The sequence below is a fragment of the Crocodylus siamensis genome, chromosome 6, assembly GCF_052110815.1.
Source record: "Crocodylus siamensis isolate JL-2025a chromosome 6, ASM5211081v1, whole genome shotgun sequence".
Classification (NCBI taxonomy): Eukaryota; Metazoa; Chordata; order Crocodylia; family Crocodylidae; genus Crocodylus; species Crocodylus siamensis.
The window spans coordinates 91,974,581-91,999,661 of record NC_143400.1 but is presented as its reverse complement, the minus strand read 5'-3'; the positions used below and the strand labels follow the sequence as shown (position 1 = coordinate 91,999,661).

The window sequence follows — 25,081 nt, the reverse complement described above, 5'->3', positions numbered from 1 at the left end:
CCATTTAAGATTCAAGTAGTTAGTTACCAAGATAATCTGGCTTTGGCTAAAACCAGCTGTGACTTCAGTATCAGCTTCATAAGTCTCCCTACCATAGCCACGAACACACACACACGGCTCTCAAGCATATGAAAATACTATCAATCTGATTGGATGAACATCTTCACACTTTTTATTATACAGTCAAGTGCTGAAGTCTCATTTGTGCAAAGGCTGCTTTCCAACCATAGGAACAAGGTGGTCATGACAGCTAGATAAATGTTAACAGAACAAACCTCTTTTTTTAAATAGTTGCTAATAAAGGAAGTGGGGGTCTTCTACAAATCAAATTTGTAGGCAAATTTAACCTGCCTAAAAATAAAATAAAGGTGGGAATTCAGTACTACACAGCCACAATGAGAAAAAGTGGAATTTGAGATTTCAAAAGGTTCTAGCTGCTCTTTTTATGGCATTGAGTCTTTTTTTTTCTTGATACATTCAAAGCATTATTGCATCAGAAAAATGGATCATGCATCTTTATGTTTTCAGACAATTTTTTAACCTGTATTCTGTCATTTCTAGCTACATTTCAAAGGTGCACCAAATCTACAGTTTTATACTTTTTTTTAGTCGCATGCTCTGCCTATACGCATGCTTAGATAATAAATATTAAATACAGGAAAGAACATAAAAGAGAATCAAACTGACATTAGGAATATTTTGTGGCAGGTCTCTTAAGCTCTGCCAGTTAAAGAGCATGTCAGAAAAAGTTGAGGTAACAACAGTGGCCACACCACTCAGCTGAGACTTGTTTGAAATTCACGGAAGTTTTCAGAAATTCAAGTACACAAACACCAGCTGGAGCTCTTCAGAAATGCCAGAGGAATAGCATGACTTTAGTTTTATTAGTCTATTAACTGGCGTTCACACAGCTCCTTGTAAATCCTCTTTCTTACTCGGGGCATATCTTCCTGGGAGAACTGAAAAGGCTGGTCTAAGGCGAGGCACTTGCAGTACTGAGGAAAATGAAAAGGCTGAATTGAAACAGGGACATTCACAAGGCAAGTCCAATGACAAAGGCCAGGCGAGGTTTTAACATGACACTCTTACCTGGAGCACGAAAACCCCACAGTCACTGTCGTTTTTCTGTTGTGGAATGCACTGAGCGGGGATAAGAAAGGAGAAGTTAAGTGACACGCATCGTCTTCAGCTGGTCTTTCATTTTCAAAGCTCTATTTAACATTCAAAATTAGGCCCTGGAAGGAAAAAACGGATGAGCTCATTTCATAGACGTTAGGGGCTGGAAGGGACTTTATGAAGATCATCCATTTCATTGGTAACCAGTTGTTCTGTGGCTTTCACAAATGGAGTTGCCGTCATGCCACGTGATGAGAACTCAATACTTTGATGGGGTCAGGATGAGTAGCTCGAGTGTACAAGTTGAGATAAAAAACTGACAATAGCTCTTCCACCTGTGCCAGATTTTCCACATCCTATGCAACATGGTTTCCTCCCAATTACTTTAAGGAAATATTTGAGCACCACTACCTACTTGATATGGGCCAGACTTAAAAAAAACGCATCAAAAGTCATACAAGCCAAGAGAAGCACTTTGCAAAAGGCAACTCGAAAGCAGCAAGGACAATCTGCGATCAGGCCAGGGAAAGAAGTTTTTAGGTTAAGGGTCTGAAAACTGCCTAGATTCTTCCAAAATAGCAAAGATTTCATCCCAAAGTAATAAACCTTTCCGTTTCTGGGTTTTGTCGGTTCTGCTAATTTTTAACCCGTCTCCCCACTCTACTTCTGATACTAAGCGTGCCTTTAAATTTATGACATTGCAAGAAGAAAAACTAATCCTTTTTTTATACCCCAAGTCAGTCTCTCATGAGGCTATGCAGAATTGGCCGGGGGGGGGCAGAAAAAAAAAAAAAAAGGCAGCACAAAGACCATCTCAGAATTTGTACCAAAGCCTAAAAATATCCTGGGTGAGCAGGGAGCTCCTGGATGACTGTCTGATGTTCGATGACCTGTTTAGTGTCCTCCAAACTATTACAGGAGTTATGCAAGTCAAAAAATCCCTCATTTGCACTTCACGTGAGTTGCTCCCTTTTAGTCGCTGCCAGCTTTGCTTGTTAATGAACACAGTGCTGGTGGAACGCGTTAGGCTGACAGCCCTGAAGACCAAAGCTCTCAATCCATAGCATATGCACAATATACACAGCAGCAGTGCCAGACTTCTGCTTCTCCACCTTCCCTACACAAGGCCACTTCAAACTGTTTGGAACAGGCACTTGAACACTGGAGGAGAGCTGGTCTCTATAGCTCATTCCATCCTCAACCTCCCTGCCAACATGGAAGCAGACAGTAATGGCCTTGAAGCATGAATACTTATCTGCTGGACCCAATTTATGGAATAGATGGGATTAGGGACTTGTGTGAGAGCTCAACCAGTGACAAGAAGCCCACAGTGCCCCAATCCTACCATCTGCCTTTTAGCTTCAAAGATAAATATTTACTGCTTCTTAAAACTCTACAGATACAAGAGTGCAGATAGCCTACTTCAAGAGGCTAATGCTTTGGAGGGATTTACAATAGGCTCTGGCACTTACCTTTGTAACAGCAGTCTGCCAACCCTGAAGAAACTCGGGATGATTCTTCTCCTTTGCTTCAGTTAGTAAATACTTTCGTATGTTCTTTAAAAAGAAAAAAAAGAGCAGCAATCAGAAACTTCCTACTGCCCAGCAGTTACAACCAAAGAAGAAAACACCAATGAGGATCCTTGCTCTTATCTGTGCAGAATGGATGACATTTGCTTTTAAGCAAGGACGGAGCACAGACCTCGCACAGGAGGACAGATTTCACCTAAGGTAAGTTCAGCACTAGGGGCGAAGCTCAGCAGTAGGTGTTAAGGTGACAATTGATTTCAGTGGGGACAGCATTTTCTTACATCAAGGCTGAATTTGGCTCTGTAGTCTGCCAGCAGCAGCAAATACCCCAGGTGAGAGAAATTTCCACAGCTAGACTGGACACATCTTTTCCAGCATAACCTTGCATTTGTTCACACGGAGATGGCCAAGACGGCCAAATAAACCATGTCTGGCTCTTCCCCACATATCTGGGTTTCAAGACCTCTACAACTCAATCACCTCCACTGCTTGGCTCTACCAGGGTGAGTTGTGCAAGTGGCCTCCAAGGAACACCAACGTTTTGTGGGAGCATTTTTCCATGATGGGTAAAGGCCCAGCAAGTTTGGTGGAAAACGGAAAGAAGGGGACACACTCTCTGGTTGGCAGCATCTCTGCTTCTCTCAGGCACCTCTAATTCTTGAGAAATCACAAGTCCATTTGACTAAGTCCTGGCTGAGCTTGAAATGTTGGCCTCCAAAATGAACGAGACTGGTGTTGGGGGAAGGGCACACAGACCTGTTTGGGTGTATTGCTGGGACACTATGGCAGGTGCCCAAAATAGTGGTATGGGAGGAAGGAGGAATGGTGGGAGCTCCTGATGCATGCAAAGCAGCCTGACCTATGGAAGCGAAAAAGCAGGTGACCCCCAGTTCCATAATCAGCAGCTTCATCTTTGGCAAACACTGGCAGAAAACAAGTATTTTCATTTTGATATCCTGATGATGGGCTCTCCAGGGTACAGTAATTGCTACTCTGCCTTAAGATGACAACCATGCACACTTGGAAGTGGAAGCCTGCTGCATTAACAAGCAATTAAGGCAGCAAAATTATGCCTTACCCAAAAAAAAGAAAGTGGTCATTATATTTGCTAGTCCAGGCACAAACCACTTGCTTGTGCTTTACCTCAGTGATTAATATTTTGTTTGATGAAACGTATTATTTGTCCAGGTGACAAATTTTAAAAGTTTAAATAGTTATAATTTTAAAGCTAAAAGGTCCCCGACTCCTGATCCCTCGAAAAATAAGGCAAAAACTACAACTGTCTTTCGTTCACATGGTGTCAGAACAGCAATCTCCTTTAAAAAAATGGATCTCTCTTACTGTACTTGGCCTTTAGCATTTGCTTGTGTGGAGATGAAGGTAACAGTACAGCAACAGAAGGGTTTGTTAGATGCAGTTTGCCAGCAGGTTAAACCAGGAATTTGCAGCCTTTTTACTCTCAAGGCAGCCCTCAGAAAATACCAGTTCTTCATTTGCATTGAAACTGAGTGCACAAAAATAAAAAAGATCAATTCTTCTGTTGCAAAGAACATGGGCAGACCACAACAGATCAGAGCAGTGTTAATGCTACGGATTCCTATTTGAAACCTCTGGGTTTATCTTGCAAATTAGGTTTGCACACCTAACCATGCTAACAGTGTTTTGCACCCTATGGCACCCTTGAAAGGCTCTCAAGGCACCCCAGAGTGCCACAACACGTTAGCTGAGAATCACTGGGTTAGATGGATGCTTGACTGGGATGGTTTAGTCAGGGTCAATCTTGCCTTAAGCAGAGGGCTGGACTGGATGCTACCTCCTGAAGTCCCTTTGAGCCCTACTTCCCTATCATCCTGTGTGTCCCGTTCCAACGTTGGGAAGGATTCTGCCACCCTAAGCTAGGTTTGAGCCTGAATTTTCCCCACCTGTGAAACTAATTCATTATCTCTGTGAAAAGCTTTGCAACTACAGATGAAGCAAACAGCATACTTGCCAAACACTCCATTATTGCAAAAGTTGATACCATGCATAGAGTTATTTATTTTGGAGAGGGTAAAAAAATGACACTTCTAGAGCAAAAACTCAAGGGCGTTAGCCATAATCACTTCTCTTACCTCTACACAAAATTTAAAATGAATGCCTTGGGAATCATAAAATGAAATAATTCGATTGGGGATGTTCACTGTAATGAGGGACCAGTGGACTTCCAGATGAATCGGAATGAGCAAGAGGGTCTTTTTGAACAAATCCACCTGGCAAACGAAACAAAAAACACATTACAAAATTAATTCACAGCCTGCAGGAAAGCCAGGCACACATCCTGCAATGCTATACTTAAACAGCTTTGCTCTCTCCTGACTCCAGAATAAGAGTTCTCTCCGAATCCATCCCATAAAGAGTCCTTCACATGCATTTCAGTCATATGCTCACTTAAAGTATTAGGTGTGAGACGTGACTGCAGTACAAGAGTGACTGAACATGGTGGGGTTCCACCTTTAGTCTCCACCTACGATTGTGGCAAGGTGGACACACTTCACTTGTTAAAAATGGAAGATTGGGGGACTAATTTTATCCAAGGCTGACAACACAACCTGGAATCAATAGAGATCATTTATACATCTTCAGCAAGGAAGTTCCTGTATTCTGAACTCTGCTAGTTTGTATCGACTGCACAGTGCTGATGCCAGTAAAAAATGGGTCAGCAAATTAAGCAGTCACAACTCAAACTCCATAAACAAACAGCAGGCCTGTGCAATTTTCTAACCCTCATTCACTGCAACATGCCACTATGTTCTTGCCCAATTAACTGCAGTTCATCAGGGAAGAGTCAGAGTCTCTAGAGGAAGAACTGCAAGGTGTGTACAGCACCAAGCATATTCTGCTCTGCAAGCCACTCCAGCCAGCAATGTCATGGAAAGAAGAGATGTGATCTGCAAATTCAGCAAAATACAGGGCTACTATAGACCTAATCTACAAGTAGGCATTTGAGGGCATATTGCAACAGTAAGATAACTTCTGGCAAGGAACAATGGTGGTGGCTTGGTCACCCTTCTCCAAGAAGAGTGACTGCAGCGCATCATGGGAGATGGAGTCCCAGAGAGAAAGGTCTCAACCTCGGACTCCCTTTTCCCCTCTCTAAGGCAGTCTGTCTGATGGGGCTCCATCTCCCATGATGCACTAGGCACTCCTCTTGGAGAATACATGACCCTGGGTGTGGGACATCACAGGAGATGTGGGCACTGCTGTACCCGCTCCATAAAGGCACTGCAGCAGCATCTCTTAAGCATGATGTTTCCGTTTGTGGGTGAAAAAAAATTCACACTGAGCAGTTTAATGATTTTTTTTTGGCCAATCCTTGAAATTCTGCCCCACCTTCGCCCTGCTGAATAGCTTGATTCACGATTTAAGGGACTTTTGTAAGTGTTTGAGTGCAATATTTTTTCACCTGAGTTTCACTTAACTGTCTTGGTCCCCATTTGAACGCTCCCTACCGGACATGATCCAAGTGCTGCTCAAGGACATGGGAGCCAAGAAGTGAAACTGAACTCTTTTGTTTCACTTTAAGAATTTTTGCAAAACACAAAATAGTAATATTTAGTGCACAGGGGGAAAAAAAAAGAGAAAGCCAGACTTGTTTTAAGAAATTCCAGATTATTTAAGATGAGGATTTTGACCACTGTAACCCACTAAATACATATTCACAGAAGTGTAGGGCTGGAAGGGACCTCCTGAGATACCAGGTCCAGCCCCCCTGGTCTGGCCAGGAAAGGCTGCTGGGGTCAAATAACCCCAGCAAGGTGTGCATTCATGTATTAGTACACACCATTCCTAGCTGTGAGGAAGCTTTATTTAAACTTTCTTAATACTTGTGTTAATGCATTGCGGGCTTCAGCTGTCACCTCATTTCCATAAGAAATCAGCAATTTTCTCTCACAAAGACTCTTTCCAAGCTGACCTGGGTCGTGGAAGTCAGGCTGAATACCCTCCTTCTTGCAGATCACCAGCAAACAGGGTAATCACACAGGGTCATTAGCTACAGGCTCTCTCTTTAGGATAGTTGGCCAGGAGTAACCTTTTAGAGCTTAACAAACAATTCTACTGATGGTACTAAAAAATATTTGAATTCAGCTGAGCTGCCCAGAAGCTGAGTGGCTGGGAAGCACTAGGAGGTGGCTAAAAAGCGGCAAAACAAAAAAACTGATTCCCATATGTATTTAACAGTTTGACAAACTATACAAATTCACACAGAGTTTACCTACTTAAAGATGATTCAGTTTACAAAGCTGGGTTTCCAAAAATTTAACCACACCAAGTAAAATGGGGGCAACCTGCTGGCTTTTCAGGATTTTGTTTTGGGTTGTTACCGGACTTTTTAATACAGGCACTTTAATATTTCATGATAGCACTTCTCCCTAGTCACGGGAAGCATCAGCATGTGCTAGCTTAGTCCATATAAGTAGTAAGCAATAGAAAATAAAATGAAATAGTACCTTTTTAGTCCATCGTTTTACTCCATTATATCCTTTGGTTACCAGCTGCCTATGAAAAAAGCTGTTAAAGAAATGAACCTAGAAAGGCAAATTAAAAACAGAAGCGAGCTCAGAAGTGTTCATAAATGTATGCACAGTCACTCAAAAGAACTTGTACAAAACTAAACATTTAAACTGGCTATTTAAAACAGCAGTGAAATTAAATTTAAACTAGCTACCAATAGGAACAAGCAACTTGATGGGTGTTGCGGTAAGCTTTGGATATCAGTGTTCTTTAGAAGGAAGATAAAGCGGCTTTATTCCCCTAAAAACATCCGACGTAGTGTTTACACTTCGAGCCTTGCTATTGCCAGACCTCTTGTGTATCACTACAAGGTTTTGTTCGGGAACAGAAGAGCTGAAAAGAGTTATTGCTATTGTTCTTCCCCCCCCAAATCCCAGGGATTAAAGATCCCTATTCTCTCATTGTCCCCACTTAATAAATTTGCCAGAAGCTGTTTTCTGCTCCATGACTCAAAATAAATGCATAAATAGAAGGTGACCACCAAAAAATTCATGAAGTTTAACACAAACGTGGTCATTGGCATTCAACCCCATGGCCAGTTCCAGACTTCAGACAAAACACAGGCATTCGATCGTTTCTGAGTTGTACCGCATCCGCTCTGCGAGCAACTAGAACTGTTTGTGTGGACAAAGACGGCAGACTTCTATATTAGAAACCCCCCCCACAAAAACTCTATGTTAACCCTTCTATTACCCTGTACCATTATCATTTGCAATTAAAGGGATCACTCTGCACTGGCACTCACCAATCAGTCACATCTCACGTATTTTAAACACATCTGGTTTTGATACATTTTGCTGGTAGTGTGAGTGTAGAAAGCTCGAGTTATTGCTTGAACAAAAAAGTCAGACTTCAGCATTTGAAAATGCAGAACAGCCACTGGCTATTCCAACAGAAACTTCAAAATTGCATTCTACTAGGGACTAGCACAAGATCTCCCATGAGGATTTAAATTATGTGCTATTAAAAAAGAAAGAGCGGGTGGGGGTAGACAGATGCAATCTCCAATACCACAACTCTGGTGCATGCTTAGAAAGCACAGGGAATACTAATGAAGAATTACCATCACCACTTTAAAAAAAAGAGAGAGAGAAAAGAGGCAGTGCTGTTCATTCTGAGCATGGACATTGGAGGGTTATGGCTGGAAGAACCGATCTAAAAATGGCTTTCTGTGGTTCTTCCTTTGTGGTCTCAATGATTCCAGATGAGATTTGTCCAACTTGCTAGTAAACAGATGGCAATTTAAAAAGCACATTGCTACAAAGCCATTCCTGTGATCTGAAACGCAAGATGGGTTTGTCTGCCCCAAGCCCCCCTGTTGTGAGCTAGAAACACCGCATCCAGAAAGTAGCTCACAATTGTGTTGATGCATGAAGCAGAAGAGAACCCATCTCATTTCTGCGCACGGGCTGGGCTCAGAGTCTCGCTGGACTAGAAGCACTAAAGGTTTGTATCAGCACAGCAAACCAAGACGTCAAATGGACAGTAAATACAAAGCGGCCATTTCCCCATGGTCACTGAGTCGCTAGGAGGAATTTTAAACCAAGCTAAACCTTCCTTAAAGAAGTCAACTATCTCAGCTTCAGAAATGTTGCAATAGCATCCTAAGGACAAAAAGTGGTATCCCCTCCCCTCTCACTAAATATCTGCCACAGAAATGTCTCCTAGCTCACCACAGACAGCACTGTAGATTGCCAGAGTAGATGTGGCCTTGCCATCTCCTTCCCCATCTAGAAGTGCGCTACCTAAATGAGGCACTGTACATGCACTGATAAGCCCTGATGCAACTCCACAGCTGGATGCAACATAACTACATCAGCATAAGGCTGTGCTGGATCACACTGGGAGCATCTCATCCTGATTCAGGCTGCCATAAATTTTGCAGCCTTAACCTGCCTTCCATAGGTTTGAAATGCTTATGGCCTTACACCACCTTTCCTGTTGAGCCCATAACAGTTATCCTTTCAGGAGGCGAGCAGAGGGAGGGGGGGAAAAAAGGCTCACCTTGTCTGGGACTGCATCCATTATGAGCTCGCCATACATGTTAATAATCTGCAAGAGTTAGTAAAGATTTTAGTTTGCTTGAAATAACTTTTCCGTACAATTATATCACTGAGAAAACCCAGGCCTTGTGAGTACGTGTAAAAAGCACACTTGGAATTCAAGACAAGAAGTTGACTAATTGGAGTGGACTGATGCTCCGGTATTCTGAAGGGCAAGCGCTGGAACTAATGGGCTGCCAGAAAAGACACAATTTAACTGGCTGAAAGACTTCCTCAATCTAAAATATAGTTTTAATTCAAGTCTACTAGTGTATGTCTGAGCCTTTCAAGTCGCTCTAGTGTTTTGGCAATGGGCCACACATTACTGTTATATCCTGGTTTTCTTGTATTACAGTCTGTTTTTCTAGCATTGGAACTGAAGAGGAGGAAATACATGTACATTTTTAAATATCTGCAACAACTGCTGTCTCAGAAAGGAAGTGCAGTCTTGTTGCATGTGCACAAGTCTGCAGTCAGAGACTCGAGAGCTATTTCTGGGTCTGCCACTGCCAAGTCACCTGACCCTGCCTCTCCTCTATCAGACGAACTTTTCTTACCAAGGTGGTGGGTGGGTTGTGAGGGTTACTGATATTTTTAGAAGCCACAAAGAGGTAAAGACCCACATAAATACCAAGCATCTCTAACCTGGTCATTTAGCCAGTTCTGACCATCCAGTGTAGTCAAATCATCCATATCTAGCATGTGCTTATTATAGAAGACCCGGAAATTGCAAGTGGAAGATTTTGGATGCTTTGCCCGATAGTTCATGATTTCCTTGGTGATAAAAGGCTTTCTAAAACAAAATGAAGATTGCAGAAACAGACATGACAGGTTATTCCTATTCAAATGGAATTGTATTCCAACAAGAGGCAGTTTCTATGTGGCACAGGGATTAGTAATTCAAGTCATCTTTTTTTTCCCCTAGAAGTCATATAGAATATTAAAAAGCTACAAACCTATGGGAAAAATCTTCGTTAAAGACTTCCTTTAATTTTCCCATGACATCTTTTTCACAGAGTGGAACTAAACTGCCATATTTCTTCATAACTTCATCCAGGAATCCTTTGTATAAAAGCAGATAAAATGTAAAGGCAAACATGAAAAAAAAATAGTTCACTGGTCTCTGAAAACTAGTTACCTGAGCTTTTATCAGTACTTAATAAACCAGTCACCTCCCCAGCCATTGGTAAGGGTGCGCACAGTTGATTTTATACTAAAGAGCATGGCCCTGAAAGCAGAACCCCATATAACAAGCCCAACATCACCTGAAAGTCGGCTCTATAAAAACATTTTTTAAATGCTTTGGGGCCCAATTCTCTTCCCTTTTCACCACCGCAAGTGAGGAAAATCAGGCCCTCTGCTCATTTCTATTACTATCTTCATTGTATGGCCAATTCAACATGCTACTGCTTTCAGAGAGAATTAGAGTATTCACTGAGTTTTCTAGCCTTGCCATTACAAAAATTGCCTCCAATGTGAACGGAGCACAGGGTAGGAGCTGCCAGCAGCCAAGTTCACACAGGAGCCCCCATGACTCCTCACTGCTGCAGCACTGCTGACCACCATGCACTCTTTGCCAGTTCCTACCAATGAATTCAATACCTTCCACACTGCGGTTAAGGCATCCAACTGAGGATGGGAGGCATTTCCCACTGCTCTGCTTGGTACTGCTCTGAACTACAGGGACAACAGCAACTGGAGATATTCACTGGGAAGAATGAAAAGACTGAAGCTGGAGGGCCAGGGAGAGGAAGCAAAAATAAAAGAGCAACAAACCAATTTCTCTTAGTGGTCAGAAAACACATGGTAAGCACATTGCCCTTCAAGCATCCAAAACCCAGCTCCCTTCGGGTAGTCAAGAGGCTTTTTGAAATGGGGAAAGGACTTTGAAGGGTGTCAGAAATCCACTAGCTAGAAGCTTAACAGATGGAGGAAGCATAGAGCAAGGCCTGAGAGACAGCATCCTCTTTCCAGGGAAATGAAGGAGGGAACAATTGTTAGCTCTCCCTCCATTGCATAATGCCCTTGTGCCAAAAGCCCTCTATAATTTACACTGGCTTTTAATAACTTCATTTATCCTGATGAATATTCAGGCTCTGAATAACCTTCCAAGCAGTTTACATGAAGTTAGAAATGAATGAGGCCAAGAAAGACAGGAAAGGCAGAGGGGATAAAGTGAAAAGGATTAAAAAAAACCCCCAAAGTATGGAATTCGCAAGACTATGGGGAAAGAAATGGAAGAGGAAAAAGGAGAGGAAGAGATATAAACAACATAAAAGGAGATGGAAAAGGGGATTCAGGATGAAAAGGAAGGAAGGGCACAGACTGAAAAGACACAGCTGGATCCATTACAGGGGAAGGAGGGGAACGAAGCTGGGATAGGACTGAAATATTTCAAACAAAAGAAAGAAGAAATATGAGTTACACTAAAAGTCCATCACACATTGTGCAGTGACTGCTGGAAGAGAGTCAGGGACAGCGAGAACAACCTCCAGTGAGAAGATGCTGAAGTAGAGAATGTTAAAGTACAGATGTTAAGCTGCACTTTACAAATTTCCCCCTGCAAATACTAGGAGGATGTTAAGACACTGGACTGGGCACCTCTAGCTATTACTCCTGGCCAGAGCTGGACCTCAATCCTGTTGGTGTAAAATCGAGAGCGACTTGAAGAGGAAAAACACCAAGTTCAAAAGTTCAAAGCTGGCGTGAGATCAGAATCTCCAGGGTGGAATTTACAGTTGAGCCCTAATTAGATACTTAATGTGGCTTTAGAACAAACCAAAATGCTGCGAGCCTGGTAACATCCCAGCTCGGGGTTTTGAATTTCTCTGCAACAGCTGATGACATCCGCAGAACTCTGGATACAGCTGCACTCCCCCACGTGTCGAGAGCCGGTCAACACTGGGACCCCATTTTGCTGGGATAGCAATTTCATTTACTGGACTGATTTTTTTTTTTTAAACAACACTTCTCTGCTGGCTAAAGCTCTTGTGTACACAGTTACAGCAGCACAAGCACCTTTGCAGGGAGACTATTTAAGCTGGAAGAACTGACAGAAGCTAGATCAGCACCACCCATTTCTTACCAGTCAGATCTGTGACCATGTTAATGGGGTTTGCTGGTGCAGAAATAGTCACAGGATAGCAGCAAACCTTTTCTAGAGGAGCCCTGTCCCAAGTCACCCTGAAACAGAGCCTTGACTCCAAAAGTGGGCAGTTTTATGGTCACCTACTTTCATTCAGAAAGTTCTTGATTGCTTTCTGAAGTCACACAAGTGTTGTTAATTTGGAAGTTAACGCAATGCTGACTGCTTTTATACGCTTAGGCTACTTAAGTTTGTAGCAGAAAGAAGGATCAGCTAAAGAAGATATGAAGGTGGGAGCCGTCAAAACAATAAACTTAACTTTTATCTAAGGTGACATTTTTAGTTAGTGTCTCAAGCAGTAGGACCACCATCCCCTTAGAACAAGACAAATTATATTCCACCACCATCATGAAGAGCACGATCTCTTCACAAAGACACTCAATGCATCCCTGTCCCTCATTTTCTGGCCCAGCATCAACCTTCGCCAAAGCCAAAAGGAACCAAACAATAGAGCAACTTGTATGGAGGGATGGTCAAATCTAAGCCATATTTTAACTGCAGCCCATCACTCTTCCAAAAGCATGAACCATAAAAAGTAGCCTGATGTTTTACCAGATGGGGAAATCTGTCCTGGGCAAATTTATGAGCACTCTTTTAACACTGATGTGTCAAAGGTAACATATAATGCAACCTTTTCCAACAGAAACCAAGAAACCCTTAGTTATAGTGATTATATTAAGCTCCAAAACAGCACCTTAACATTTCCTCCTGTGTAGCATCTTTAAACTGGCTAGTCCCTATTATGTTAAGAAATGCCCGTTGCCAGGATGCATACACACCTAACACTGGATACAAGACTACTTCCTTTTCCTCCCAAGTTGTGTATTAGAGAGACTCATTTAGGCAGCACAGGCTCCCCTTTAAAGGTTGGATGGATTTTTTGTTAACCAAATGAGATGTAGCATAAATAAATGTTTATTTGCAAAATAAAATGGTTTGCAAATAAAACCCCCACCTGGTAAATCATGTTGCTTGTAACCAAAACTAGACTTTTCCCCACTATTGCTTACAAAACTTAGATTTTAGGAAGCTTGAAAACCTGGAACTGAAATTGAGTGGTTTAACCTGATAATAGCCTTTTAAAAGCTCAAGATAAAGAGCATTAAAATGCTAACAAATATCTTTTACCGGTGACCTGACTAAAGTTAAGCTGTTCTCCACAACAAACCCTTAAAAATAAAAGGCTCATGTCAACCAAGCATTAATTCACATGCTTCCAAAGGCACCCGACTAAAGCCTGAACGAGCCTGCCAAGCAAGCACAGCGCTGCCCTAACAGCCTTCCTCTTTCTAGTTCCCCCAACTACACACTCAGCTAGGCACTTTTTGTACTACATGATGTAAAACCCTTTTAATACAGGAATTCAAGTGATAAAGAAACATCACAGGCTACAGCCAGCTATTCATAAGGTGCCCTAAGACATGCATAAGGGGTATACCACAAAGCCACGCTGCCAATTGCTCATCAGCCACATGAGATGCTTTCTGACTGTTCCTTTTGCCTCCCTTTCGAGTTCCTGATTTTAGTCCTGTGCTTTCTGGCAGAGGCTCCTCAAGAGGGCTTTTACAGTAAGGGTGATCTAATAGCTTTGAACTAAAAATGTCAAGGTTTAGGGAGCTTTCTACTTCCATCTGGCTACAGCTGTCTTCGTTTTGTGCCAGCTCCATAAAGAAAGGTCCATTCTCATTCGTGCTAGAATCCTCTTTGTAGGATTCCAATGATATTGTTCCATCAGTGCCCATAATCTGATCACAGTCTATATCTTCTTGCCCTGAAATTGCAATTTCTTTTTCTGTTACTGAGATGAAAAAATCATCATCATGGCAACCGTCCACTGCAGGTACCTCTTCTGACTCCACCCCCTGCAAGGTCTCTGTATCCACCAGAGGAGCTGCTTCATGCAGCTCTGGCTGGCAGATTTTAACACTGCCATCCTGGTCTCCAGATGCCAGCTCCTCAGAAAATAGCTCGTCGCACTGCAATGCATCCTGTGTAAGGCAGATGTCAGATGTATGCGTTTCATTCTCCTCTGCTACAGATTCGGGTGTATTATTGTTCATATCTGATGAGCTGTACAGGTTCCAGAGAGGGTGACTCTTAGATATCCAACAGGAAAGCCAGCTACACCAAGCCCTTTTAGAGTTCTCTTGGAGAGTCTCCTGACAGTCCCTGGTAACCTTCTCCACCCAGCTAGGCTTGGCTTTACTCGATTTGCAGATCTTTCCTCTTGCTCTGCCTGTCGGGGATTTTACGACTCTATACCGAAGCCTAGGCATAGAAAGTTTCTTATGCATCATAAATAAGGATCTCTTTTGTACAATATACTGGTTAAATTTGGACCTCTTTTGGGTAGTCAAGGGGCCACAAGTTCCATTCTGCTCCAGCCCTTTGCAACAAGGCTTCCTTTTACAGTTGTTCAGAACTACTAGGACCGTGTTGCCTTCATCATAACTGCTGTCCTCCCCAGTATGTGCAAGACCATCTTTCTTTACAGGTGAGGCAGCACCGCACAGCTCACCACAACAGGCACTGGGGCCATTGCCCTGGAAGCTGTTAAAACCAGTGTTAGTTTGTAATCCTGTGCTCAAGAGATCTTCACCCTGGAAGGACTCATTGTCCAGCTCCTTCAGTTCCTCTATAGATGGGTTTCTAGTCTTGCCATGATAGTAGCACCTTCTTGTCCTCCTGGATGTTTTTGCAGGAAAGGTTCTAGGTTCAGCAGTTGGTTTTTGATGACTTTTTGCATTTAGAAGCACTTCAGGAGCCCACGGACTCTGGAATTTGAGCGTCTTCCTTCTGCACTGGAGATACCTGCACAGTTTGTTCTGCTTTGGCCTCCCAACTGACTGATTACTCAGTCTTTGTTTCTTAGTTAGGAAGAAATGCTGCTTTTGGAAGCAGTATTTCCTGAGCCCCCAAAACCCAGTGGTCCATCTTCTAGAAAGGGCCAACGAGTGACTTCTTTTCCAATGTAAGTTTCTGCTGTGTTCTTTCATTTTTCTGCTGCATTATGATCTGGAAGGGCAGCTGTAAGAATAAGAAAATAGAGAAGTTGCATTTCAGATAGTCTTGAATTAGACAGAATCAAAACACAGGAAGCACTTTCCTCAGGCAGCATGCCCAGCTGCACTCGCAGTCACCTCCCAAATGCTATCACTGCACTCCAGCAGATGTAGCAACTCGGATACCTGCAGCGCCACACTCAACTCCCCTCCAAGTCAGGCCAGAGAATAGGTGAGTTTAACACCCAATCTCCCCATATCCCAACTGGAGTTTTGACTCCACAGCTTTCAGCATGTCACTCTCAATACCCCCAATTTGTGAAGTGTAGCTGCTTAACCTCTAGTCTCACAAGTTATGTCAGCCACCCAGCATTCATCATCACCAGATGCCATCAGTACCACATTGAAGCCTTGCTATAGTATCACAAACCTGGGCGTACTCTATGGAGTCACCTATAGCAGTCATTTTTTAAAAGGATAACAAAACTTGCACTTTGCAATGCAAGAAGCTTCCTTTCTCCAGAAAAAATGAAGCTTCACAATAGCCAAGCTCTACTGTACAATGGTTCCTTTACCCATAGAGCTATGCCTTATGGAGTCAGAGGGCAGCTCACCAGATTGCCATGAAGTAAGAGTTAATTAACTCCAGTTAACCAAACACCACCAGCTCAGGACACTAGCCCAAGAAATCCCTATCCCATCTGCAATAACTGCATATTAGACTTAAGAAACACTGCTTTGACTCTTTATGTAAAAGCAAACAATTGCCCGAGTACTTGGCCCTTAAATTCAGAATTACCAACTTGCCCACACCTACTTCAGCACAGTTAATGGCTTAATTAGTGATCGAAGTACATGGAGATGCTGACACTCCTCCCAGATCCTTCTGAAATGGAGAAGAAATATAAGGAGCATCTCCACTGTTGCGGCCATCAGCAATCATTTTCCTGGCAGACTGGGTTAGCAGAAGAGCTGAATGTTTGACACAAAGAAAGAGCAGGCCAGCAGCATCAGAAAGAGGGGAAGACTGTAAAGGCCTCTCTCAAACACGAACACAAGAAGCTGTTCCTATCAAAGTCCTACACTACCTCAGAGAAGCTGTGTACTATAAAAGGCTCACAGCTCTGTTAAACTGTGCAAAGGTTTAAAAGAGGACACCGAGGGCAAGCAGAAATTATTTTTCACTCCCTTAGACTTTGTTTTTCCCTCCGCAACCTACTAAGAGATCTGTTTTTCAAGAAGGACTATTATTATAGGATTTGGGTTTCTTCCACAGTCACAAGAGAATCAAGTACAACATAAAAAGGGAACTGTCTGTGAGCATTAAAGAAGAAATGCCTTTTAACTGAGATCAAGCCTGGAAAATGTCAGCCTTAAAGGCAGATCTCAGGAAGTGATCAACATATGGAAACAGGTGTTCAGAACAGGAGTCCCGATGTAACCATGAGTACTGCAAAGCCTATAAAAACAGAGGACCAAAAAAAAAAAAAAGAAAGCAGGTTTTATTTTATAGAAGGGTAGAAACATAAACAGAGGGCAAACTTAAAAGGTAAATGCTTAAAGCTGCACACCCTGTGCAAAGAAAGGTTAGATGCTCACTGGAGACAGAGATCTGAACCAGGAAATAAAACACTGCACTTATGGATGGGAAGATGGAGGTAAAAACAGGAAGTCCCAGCAGCAAATGATCTCATTTATAAAACAGCTGTTATCCTAAATGGGATGCAGCCGCACCTCCAAGCAGGGGGCTTTTCTACTCTTGGCTTTCCCCACCCCAAAGCAGAGATGCTGCTTATGGTCAGGTTGACACCGACGGCACACGCTCCTGAGTGATGAGGAACTGCCTGATAAAGGTCCCCCTAGTAATTGTACCCGAAAACCCAGAGCAGCTTCCCTGGCTCAGCAGCATCTCGCTCACCGGCCGTCTTATAGCTGCCTGTAACTGTCACAGGCCCTTCCGGAACATCCCCTGGTCCCTGCAGCACCGCGCGGAGGGCGAGGAGCACGGCACAGAGACACAAGCAGAACAAAGCCGGTGTAACGTCAGGTTATTGCTTTGTAAATGCCCCCTCCATTGGGTTTGTGCGTCACCGCTGTCCGAGAAGACATCAGGAGCGCACTGCTCGGTGCTCTGTTAAACCTGCCATTTGGCGCACAATGCATCACACTCTTCCAGCACTGCAGGAAGGATCAACCGGGACAGCGCTGACCTGAGCACAAACAGCTGGCTATTTAACCCTCAGCAGACCTAGACAGTGGCAAAGTACTGCCAGCTTCCACTGTCTCATCCTTGAGACTGCTATCGTGATAGCAATCACAGGAAAAATTCAGGGGGAAGTCCTGTGGAAATCAAGCCCAAGGAGAAAATGCACCTGAACTGGTCTGAGGACAAACTGCCATTGCAGAACATCGCTATCCAGATACAACGACATCAGTATTGGTGCTCCACAATGGTGGGAATGCTTTAAGAACTGCTCCAAAAGTTACTCTCACCCCCCAAAAAAAAGCTTCATTATAACAGGCAAGGTTCTTTGGGTAAATCCAGTATCTTTTATTAGACCAACTCAAATAGTTGGCAAAAATTCTTCTTAGCAAGCTTTTGGGCACATGACCAACACTGCTATAACCTATACCCCTGAAATGTGAAAGATATTGCATTTTGTCATTATAACAGAGTATTTTCATGCCGCTGGTAGTAGGGTTATCCTAGCATAGCCTTTTAGGTGAATATGACCCACCCCCCTGATATTTTTATTTAAGTATATCTTTATAAATATAATTTAGAAAAAAGGGAATTAATTACTTGGATTTGGCAAATAAAATTTACAACTTGGGAGCAACTTGGCTAAACTGCAAAACCAAGGTATTCAAAATATTCCAGCTAATTCTGCAAAAAACTTAACTTTAAAATAACACAATGCAATATGAAATACTAAACAAAATCAGTTTACACTTAAGTTTAAAGGCTGTCATATTACTTACGGCCAATTTTATCTTGGGTACGCATAGCCACTGAATAATCACATCAGTAGAAGTTCCCGGCCCTTAAATAAGCAAATGCAAAACTGGGTCCTTAGCATTAAAAAAGAACCCCTATGGGGGGGAGGTGGGGGTGCTAAAGATTGTTGCATACACAAACTCCACTAGCTCATTAGTGAAGGAGTCAGTGCTTATACAAGCTTCCCACTTGCATTTTAGTCAGCATGCTACATGCCATGTTAAAACAATCAACTATACACATTACATTAACAATTTACAAGACTGCAACTATGTCACCCTCCTTTTTGAATTGAAGTATTAATTAAAGATGCAAATACACCATTTTTTGACCGTGGATTCCTTTCTTTTTACTGTTCGGCTGACAGCTTAACCATGAAGGGACATACATTTTCTAAGTTTTTTGTTTGTTTTTTTTGTTTTTTAGGAGTCCAAAATGTACCAGAACCATACCACTGAGTTAGAAACTTGTGCTGACTGGCTTTAATAAGAACAGCATTCTACCCAAAAATAATTAAATACCCCAATGATTAAACATGGGAATAGAAAATAGATCAGCTATACATACACCACAAAACTAGGACACAACCACCTCACAGTGTACTAGCATAACCACTTGCAGTTACTGATTATTTAGACTACAGCTACGAACACGGGACAGCATTTCATTTAATGCAAACAAAAGAATGACAAGTTTGCACTATCGGGTACAGTGTCTCTCCTCACTTCCTTTCTAAACTGTTGCTGCGCTCTGTGCCCTGCTGAACGACTGCTGAGTCTCACCTCAAAATCTGTAGCAATCCCCAAGAAGCAGCTCTGGGATGAAAGACACCAAGGAAATGCAAGATACACAAAAAATGCTAGTGACACCAAAACACAAGAACATATGACTGAAAAGGACTCTCACAGGGTCACCAAGTGCACTGTTTTGCTGTTTGGCAAGTTTAGTTGCCAACCCAAGCACAAAACTTACCAACCTGTACTTAACAGCTAAGCAGGTTTGCCCCTATTAAAAGGCTGGGCCATAATCTCATTCTTTGGATGCTGGAAACCATCTTCTAATTCCCAACCTAAACTTACATCTGGCCAGTTAATGACAACTTGACTTTAAAGAATAGCGTTGATTCAGTTAAGAAAACCTGGCAAAAACACAGAAATAGATTTTTAAAGAGAAAATGCATTGACTGATTTACAAGGAGGTTAAAATGGATTTTTAATCAGGCATTATTTTTAAGTATATTTTGTATAAATAAAAGGATGATAATGCCACTTTAAGTTGTTTTCAGCTTTCATCTTTTTGTTTTGTTTGAAATACCAGCAACTCCATGCTGACAACTTCCTAAGCACCGAGAAGTGTGGAAATCCCTAAACTGAAGGTTTAAGTTTATTTTCATAACCCATGCAGAGACAGGAACAGAGTAAATGGAAGCCCATGCGCAGCTTCCCCTAGTTACAGCACAGGGACTGAGGAACTCCACTGTGACTTGTTTTTTAAATGGACGATTTCAGAGCCTATTAGCAAGCACCTGCAACTTTCACTAATTCCAAAAAAAGTGAGCATCTCCATTTGTCTCAGGGGCATTAACTGTCAAGACTGACATTTTAAATTTTTTGTCTCAAAACAGGTTGAATTAGCTGCATGTTCTGGTTACAGCAAGTTCTATTTCTTTGAAGACGTCCCACAGGGACAGGTGCTTCACTGGCAGGAGGAGGAAGGAATTACTCCCTCTCAGTGTACAATTTCTTCCTACCTTACCAAACAAATTCCTAACAACTGTGTTCAACCTCAGCAACCCATCTCCGCTGCATACTCACTGCCGTTGCACAGCCCAGATCACTAACGTTTGGAAGACTTCAGCAGTGAGAAAACTGGCACTCTGAAGCAGATGATGCTTTTGTTTGAGAGAGGGAAAGAGTGCTGTAAAACTTTGCAAGAGAAGACTGGAAGGCAGAGAGGAAGAGGTTGGGCAGCCCCGTAGTTGTGCACTTCCTATTTTGAGAAATTTTAGATCTAAGTCTCCTTCCTTCCCGTCTAACTTGTAAGATCACCCCAAGCACTACAACAGTCCCAGCCAGCACCACTCTTCTGTATTTGCCTAGATTTAAAACCCTCCCACACTGCTAAAGAGGCTGCACCTGACCCCTCACACTCCATGCCTTTTCTTTTTTTTCTTTTTTTTTTTTTTTTATTACTTGTACAAGCCAAACATCAAGGAGCACTATGCAAGTGCCAGGAACTTACTGTCCTACCACGGGACAAGAAGACCATAAGGTTTTTGGGGCAGGACAGAGGCAGACAGAAGGGGAAAGCGGTAGCTCTTCAGAGCCCGACAACCCGGCTCCGCTCCCGGGACTGCTTCAGAGTGACGCAACCTGCTTACGGATACGGCTAGCGCGGGACACCCGGCTCCCGTCAGTGCCGGACAGCGAGAGACTATAGAGCGCAGAACCAGCTCCAGGACCCGCCGCTTGAAGATGAGCTGCAAACTTGGAGTGGACGAGATCACGCGGTGACCACCGCTGTCGGCACTAGGAAATGATATTCACACTCAGGAAGGCGCTTCCCCCAGGGCCGGCCACAAGAGTTTTGGGGGGCTGCCTCCTGTCATGCAGGGTTGCTTTCAGGGGTATGTGACCCAGACAATACTTGCCCCGAGCCACCACAGCACCTGCCGGTTCTCCCCATCTCCCCCACACCCCGAAGTCCGCAGGCGGGGTGCAGGGCCCACCCACCCAACCCCAGTGACGGGGTCTCATGGACCTTAGCTTCCCCCGTAGTAAAAACACCTCTTGGGGAGGATGCCAGGGGGAAGGGATGTAGCTGCAACAGGCTGCCCCAACAAAACCCCATGTGGAAGGGGAGGGTGCTTTCCAAGCTTCCCTCACACACTCCCAAATACCCACCCCAACCAGGAGCCCCCCAAAACCAACCCCAACGCCACAAACCGGGAGGGGGCAGAAACTCTACCCCCATAAAGGCGGGGTGCAGAGCTGCCACCCACAAAAAGGGGGTGCTCCCCGCCACCTGCCAGACGCCCAGTCACGCTGGGGACAGGCTGACTGCGCCCCCACCCCCCACGCATGCGCACTCCCGCCCAGGCCCCCCCGGCGGTGGCGCCCCCACCTCGATCCCTGAGGGCCGCCCGGCGCATCCCGGCAGCGGAGAAGCCCCCGAGCTCCGCCCCAGCCCCGGCGCGTCCCGCCCGCCCGGCAGCGCCTCACGTGGGCACAGGCCCAGCCGCAGCGCCGACGCACGCTGATGACCTCACTCGCCTGCGACGGGCGCCTTTGGAGGGAGAGGGAAAGATGCGCGGCTGCGCCGCACATGCGCACATCGCCCCCACGAAGCCGGCGGCAGTTAAAGGGGCCGCGCCCGCATGCCCGCTTCCTGCCCCTGCTGCAAGGCTGTGCCCGGGGGGCACCCTGCCCGCCCTCCCTCGCTGCAGGCGCGGGTGTCCCCGGAGCCTGTTTAATCCTCGGGGCATTGAGCGACCTTCTGCTTCCCTGTGCCTCAGTTTTCCCTAGCTGCTGCATGGAGTGAAGGCCCAGAGCCGCGCTGTGCTTGGCACCTGCGCCCCAGCCTGGTGACCGCTGTGGGAGCCAGCTGCCAGCGTCCCCCCCTGCACGCAGGGGAGCCACCGAGGCAGGGCCCCTAAATGAATCCCTGCCGCGGGAAATGGGCTGTGAAGCCAGGGCGAGGGGTGATGCGCGGTGGCCCTGCTAAGCCCAGCGCGGGTGGGGTGCCAGGCCCGGGCTGGGGCCTGGGGCCGGTTCCTCTTTTGTCCTGCCACTTTGGAAACGGGAACAGTCCAGCCCAGCTCGCTCTGCTGCCCCGGGGAAGCCACCGGCCACACGAGCGCTGCCCCGCGTTTCCGAGGACGGCTCTTTGCTGGTCAGACCGGAGGTCCGTCCAGTCCGGGTTTTGCGAAAGAGTCTCGGGGGGCCAGCTGTGAGATTTGTGTTCAAATAGTCCGAACCTCTTGTCCCAGAGCAAAAGGGTTCTCGTATTTTCCGCCAGAGCATCCGCTCCTGGCACCCACGAACGGCGGAGTCACAAGGTCAGAAGGATCTTGAGGGTCCTTTGCACCGACGCACTGACAGCAGCAGGGTGGACAAAGTGGACGACTGCTTTGACTCGCTGGGCGTGCAATTAATGTGACTGAACATGGGCGACTGGTACTTCCTGAGTCTGGGGAGGCACCAGATTGCCGACCAGGGGGGTCCCCCCACGGCCAATCGTGTCGCCAGTGCAACTGAATAAATTCCAGTGCAACCTGAGCCAGAGTAAACTAATTCCGATGTCACTGTCTGCACGTGCATTTAAGCACAGTAATTTACTTCCCCATCAGACAGTACCTGTGTTTGATGGGACTATCCAATGCTGGAGTAAATTAATTTACTGTGCCCTAATTGCAGGGCGTGTACAAAGAGTCATGCTTTACTGTGCAGTTAATTAGTCCACAGTGCAGTAAAGCACACGTGTAGATGCACCCAGTGTATCAGTTCCTCTGTTCTCGTGTATGGCACTTCAGAGTAGGGGTGGTCATAAGAATTGCCATTGACTGGGTCAGACCATGGGTCCATCCTGCCCAGTCTCCTGTTACAGCATTTCTTAGTGCGCATTGTCCCATGGTCACTTAAGCAACAAATAGGCCTGTGTCACAGACAGCAGATGCTGAAAGGGACAGTGTACTGGGCACGACCAGAGTTTTTTCTCCACTGTTCCTCTCTCACTTGCAGCCTCCAGCGTTTAATGTCAAGGAAGTTCTGATTTGGAGGCTGTGCCCCTCACTCCAATGCTCAATAGCTACTGATGCCCCTTTTCCTGCAAGAGTGTGTCTAATCCATTTTAGCATCTGGCTAAACTGGCAGCTTCCACCACATCTGGTGGCAACGAGTTCCACGCTTTAATTACACACAGTGTGAAACAGAACTGCCTTTTGTTACTTGTAAACTGAATACCTCCTAGTTTCATTTTCTGGCCCCTAGTTCTTGTACTGCGAGACAGAATAAATAATAAATCCCTATTGACTTGCACTTCGCTATTTAGTATTCTGTGAACCCTTCTCATGGCCCCCACCTCAAGCGTGTCTTTTCTAAACTGAACAGACCTAGGGTTTTTAACCTCTCTTTATCTGGAGTCCCCTCCATACCACTGATCATCCTTGTTGCCCTTCTCTGGACCGTCTCTGGTTCTTCTATACTCTCTTTGAGGTGTGGGGACCAGAACTGGGCACACTATTTAAGGTGTGGACGCACCATGGATTTAGAAAGGGGCATGATGATCCTTTCTGTATGGTTCACAATTCCCTTCTTCATAGTCCTTAACATTTTGTTTGCCTTTCTGAGGGCTGCTGGACACCGAGCTGATGTTTTTAGCAAACTGCCCACAATGACTCCCAGATCCTGCCATTATTTTCCCCGATATGTCACTGCAGGAATCACCACCCGTGAGAAGTGGGCTGTGCAACGAAAGCACAAAAGACAAGGATGTGGGGATGCCATGGGGTGACCCTGGTGCAGTACCAGGCTGAAGCACTCGCTGTTGCTCACACTTGTTCCTCTTTCTCTCCCATTCTGCCATTTTGCCAGCAAACTGGAAACAGTCCAGCCCAGCTCAGTCTGCAGCCCTGGGCAACCCTTGTCTCTTCCTGCTTGACCACGGGCCACGTGAGCAGCGCTGCAGGTTTCCAACCAGCAACTGAATTCTGCAGCACTGTGAATCCCCCAAACAAGCAGCTTCATTAGGACGGAGGCTGGAGGGTGCAACGAGGAGACAGGAGGCTCAGCTGCCACGGTGAATGGAAAGGGGATTCCTCGCTCAGCTGCTTGGTGCTGACAGGCCCTGCCATTTCTCCTGCCTCTCTGATAGCCTGCGCAGCAACCCAGTCCTGGCCCTGCCTGGTCAGTCACTAGTGTTAGTGACCCCCCAAGCACTTACAAAGCATGACATAGTGTCCAAACTCATCAGATGGGCTTTAAAATCACAAGGTGCTTCTTTAAAGTACATTTGGGGATTGTTGTATTCACCCCTGGGTTCTGTGCCTGCAAGTGCACACAAGTCACTTTGCAAATTCTTCCACCAGTGAGTATTCGATATGATCATTAGGGGTTCAGCCTACAGATTAAGCCTTTTTAGGCCTCTGAATGCTGGAAGTTAAGATTTAAAGGAAGAGGGGCAGGGGATGGAGCCGCCTGAGCAAGCCCTGTATAAATGCTTTTCCCCTTCTCTAGGATGTATTTGGTAGCCATGTTGGTCTGAGACAAAAAAGAAATGCAAAAATATAGAGCTCATGCTACAGAGTGTTACCTTTTATTAGACCAACTAAGAAATCACACAAAAAATTGTCTTTTTTTTTGCAAGCTTTCAGGCTCAGAGAAAATTAGAGATGGTAAAAACTACCCATAGGTAGCAAATAAACTTCACTTTTGTACAGATGGAGCTGAAGATGGAAGTCTGTCCCTCTGGGTCCATGAAAGGTCTTGGTGGGTTGCTCTTTGTTGTGTAGATCAGGCAGGATTCCTTCCCTGGTGGTGTCCGATGGCAGGCAGGGAGGTGTAGAAATCTTTTTTGTTGTTCAGCAATGAAGTTTAAAATCCAAAATCAGCTAGTGCGACAAAGAGCAATCTACAAAGACACTCTTGTGGACCCTGAGGGACAGACTTCCATCTTCAGCTCCCTCTGTGCAAAAGCAAAGT

General features: G+C 44.8%; 1 protein-coding gene across 4 annotated transcripts; it reads right to left on the bottom strand.

The window, feature by feature from the left end:
* Positions 1-149: 149 nt before the first annotated feature.
* Positions 150-21,643, bottom strand: SENP5 (SUMO specific peptidase 5). Of its 4 annotated transcripts, XM_090051446.1 has the most exons (11): positions 21,507-21,626; positions 20,764-20,911; positions 13,822-15,410; positions 10,195-10,300; positions 9,884-10,031; positions 9,201-9,248; positions 7,133-7,210; positions 4,757-4,894; positions 2,589-2,672; positions 1,090-1,140; positions 150-995 (listed from the first exon to the last, which is right to left on the bottom strand). In XM_090051446.1, exons 3-11 carry the CDS (start codon positions 15,377-15,379, stop codon positions 885-887), a joined length of 2,322 nt encoding a protein of 773 aa, XP_089907572.1. In that variant the 5' UTR covers positions 15,380-15,410; positions 20,764-20,911; positions 21,507-21,626; the 3' UTR covers positions 150-884. The 4 variants fall into 4 exon arrangements, with proteins under 4 accessions (XP_089907572.1, XP_089907571.1, XP_089907573.1 ...); XM_090051445.1 differs by lacking the exon at positions 20,764-20,911 and having other exon boundaries at positions 21,507-21,643; XM_090051447.1 differs by lacking the exons at positions 20,764-20,911; positions 21,507-21,626 and adding an exon at positions 20,625-20,762.
* Positions 21,644-25,081: the final 3,438 nt, after the last annotated feature.

Excerpts from the sequence above, each read along its gene's own strand:
- SENP5 (XM_090051445.1), bottom strand. The coding sequence starts at position 15,379 with ATGAAAGAACACAGCAGAAACTTACATTGGAAAAGAAGTCACTCGTTG. Across the intron at positions 10,032-10,194 it reads AACGAAGATTTTTCCCATAG|AAAGCCTTTTATCACCAAGG; the intron begins GTTTGTAGCTTT and ends ATTTTGTTTTAG. Across the intron at positions 7,211-9,200 it reads TGGATGCAGTCCCAGACAAG|GTTCATTTCTTTAACAGCTT; the intron begins GTGAGCCTTTTT and ends TTGCCTTTCTAG.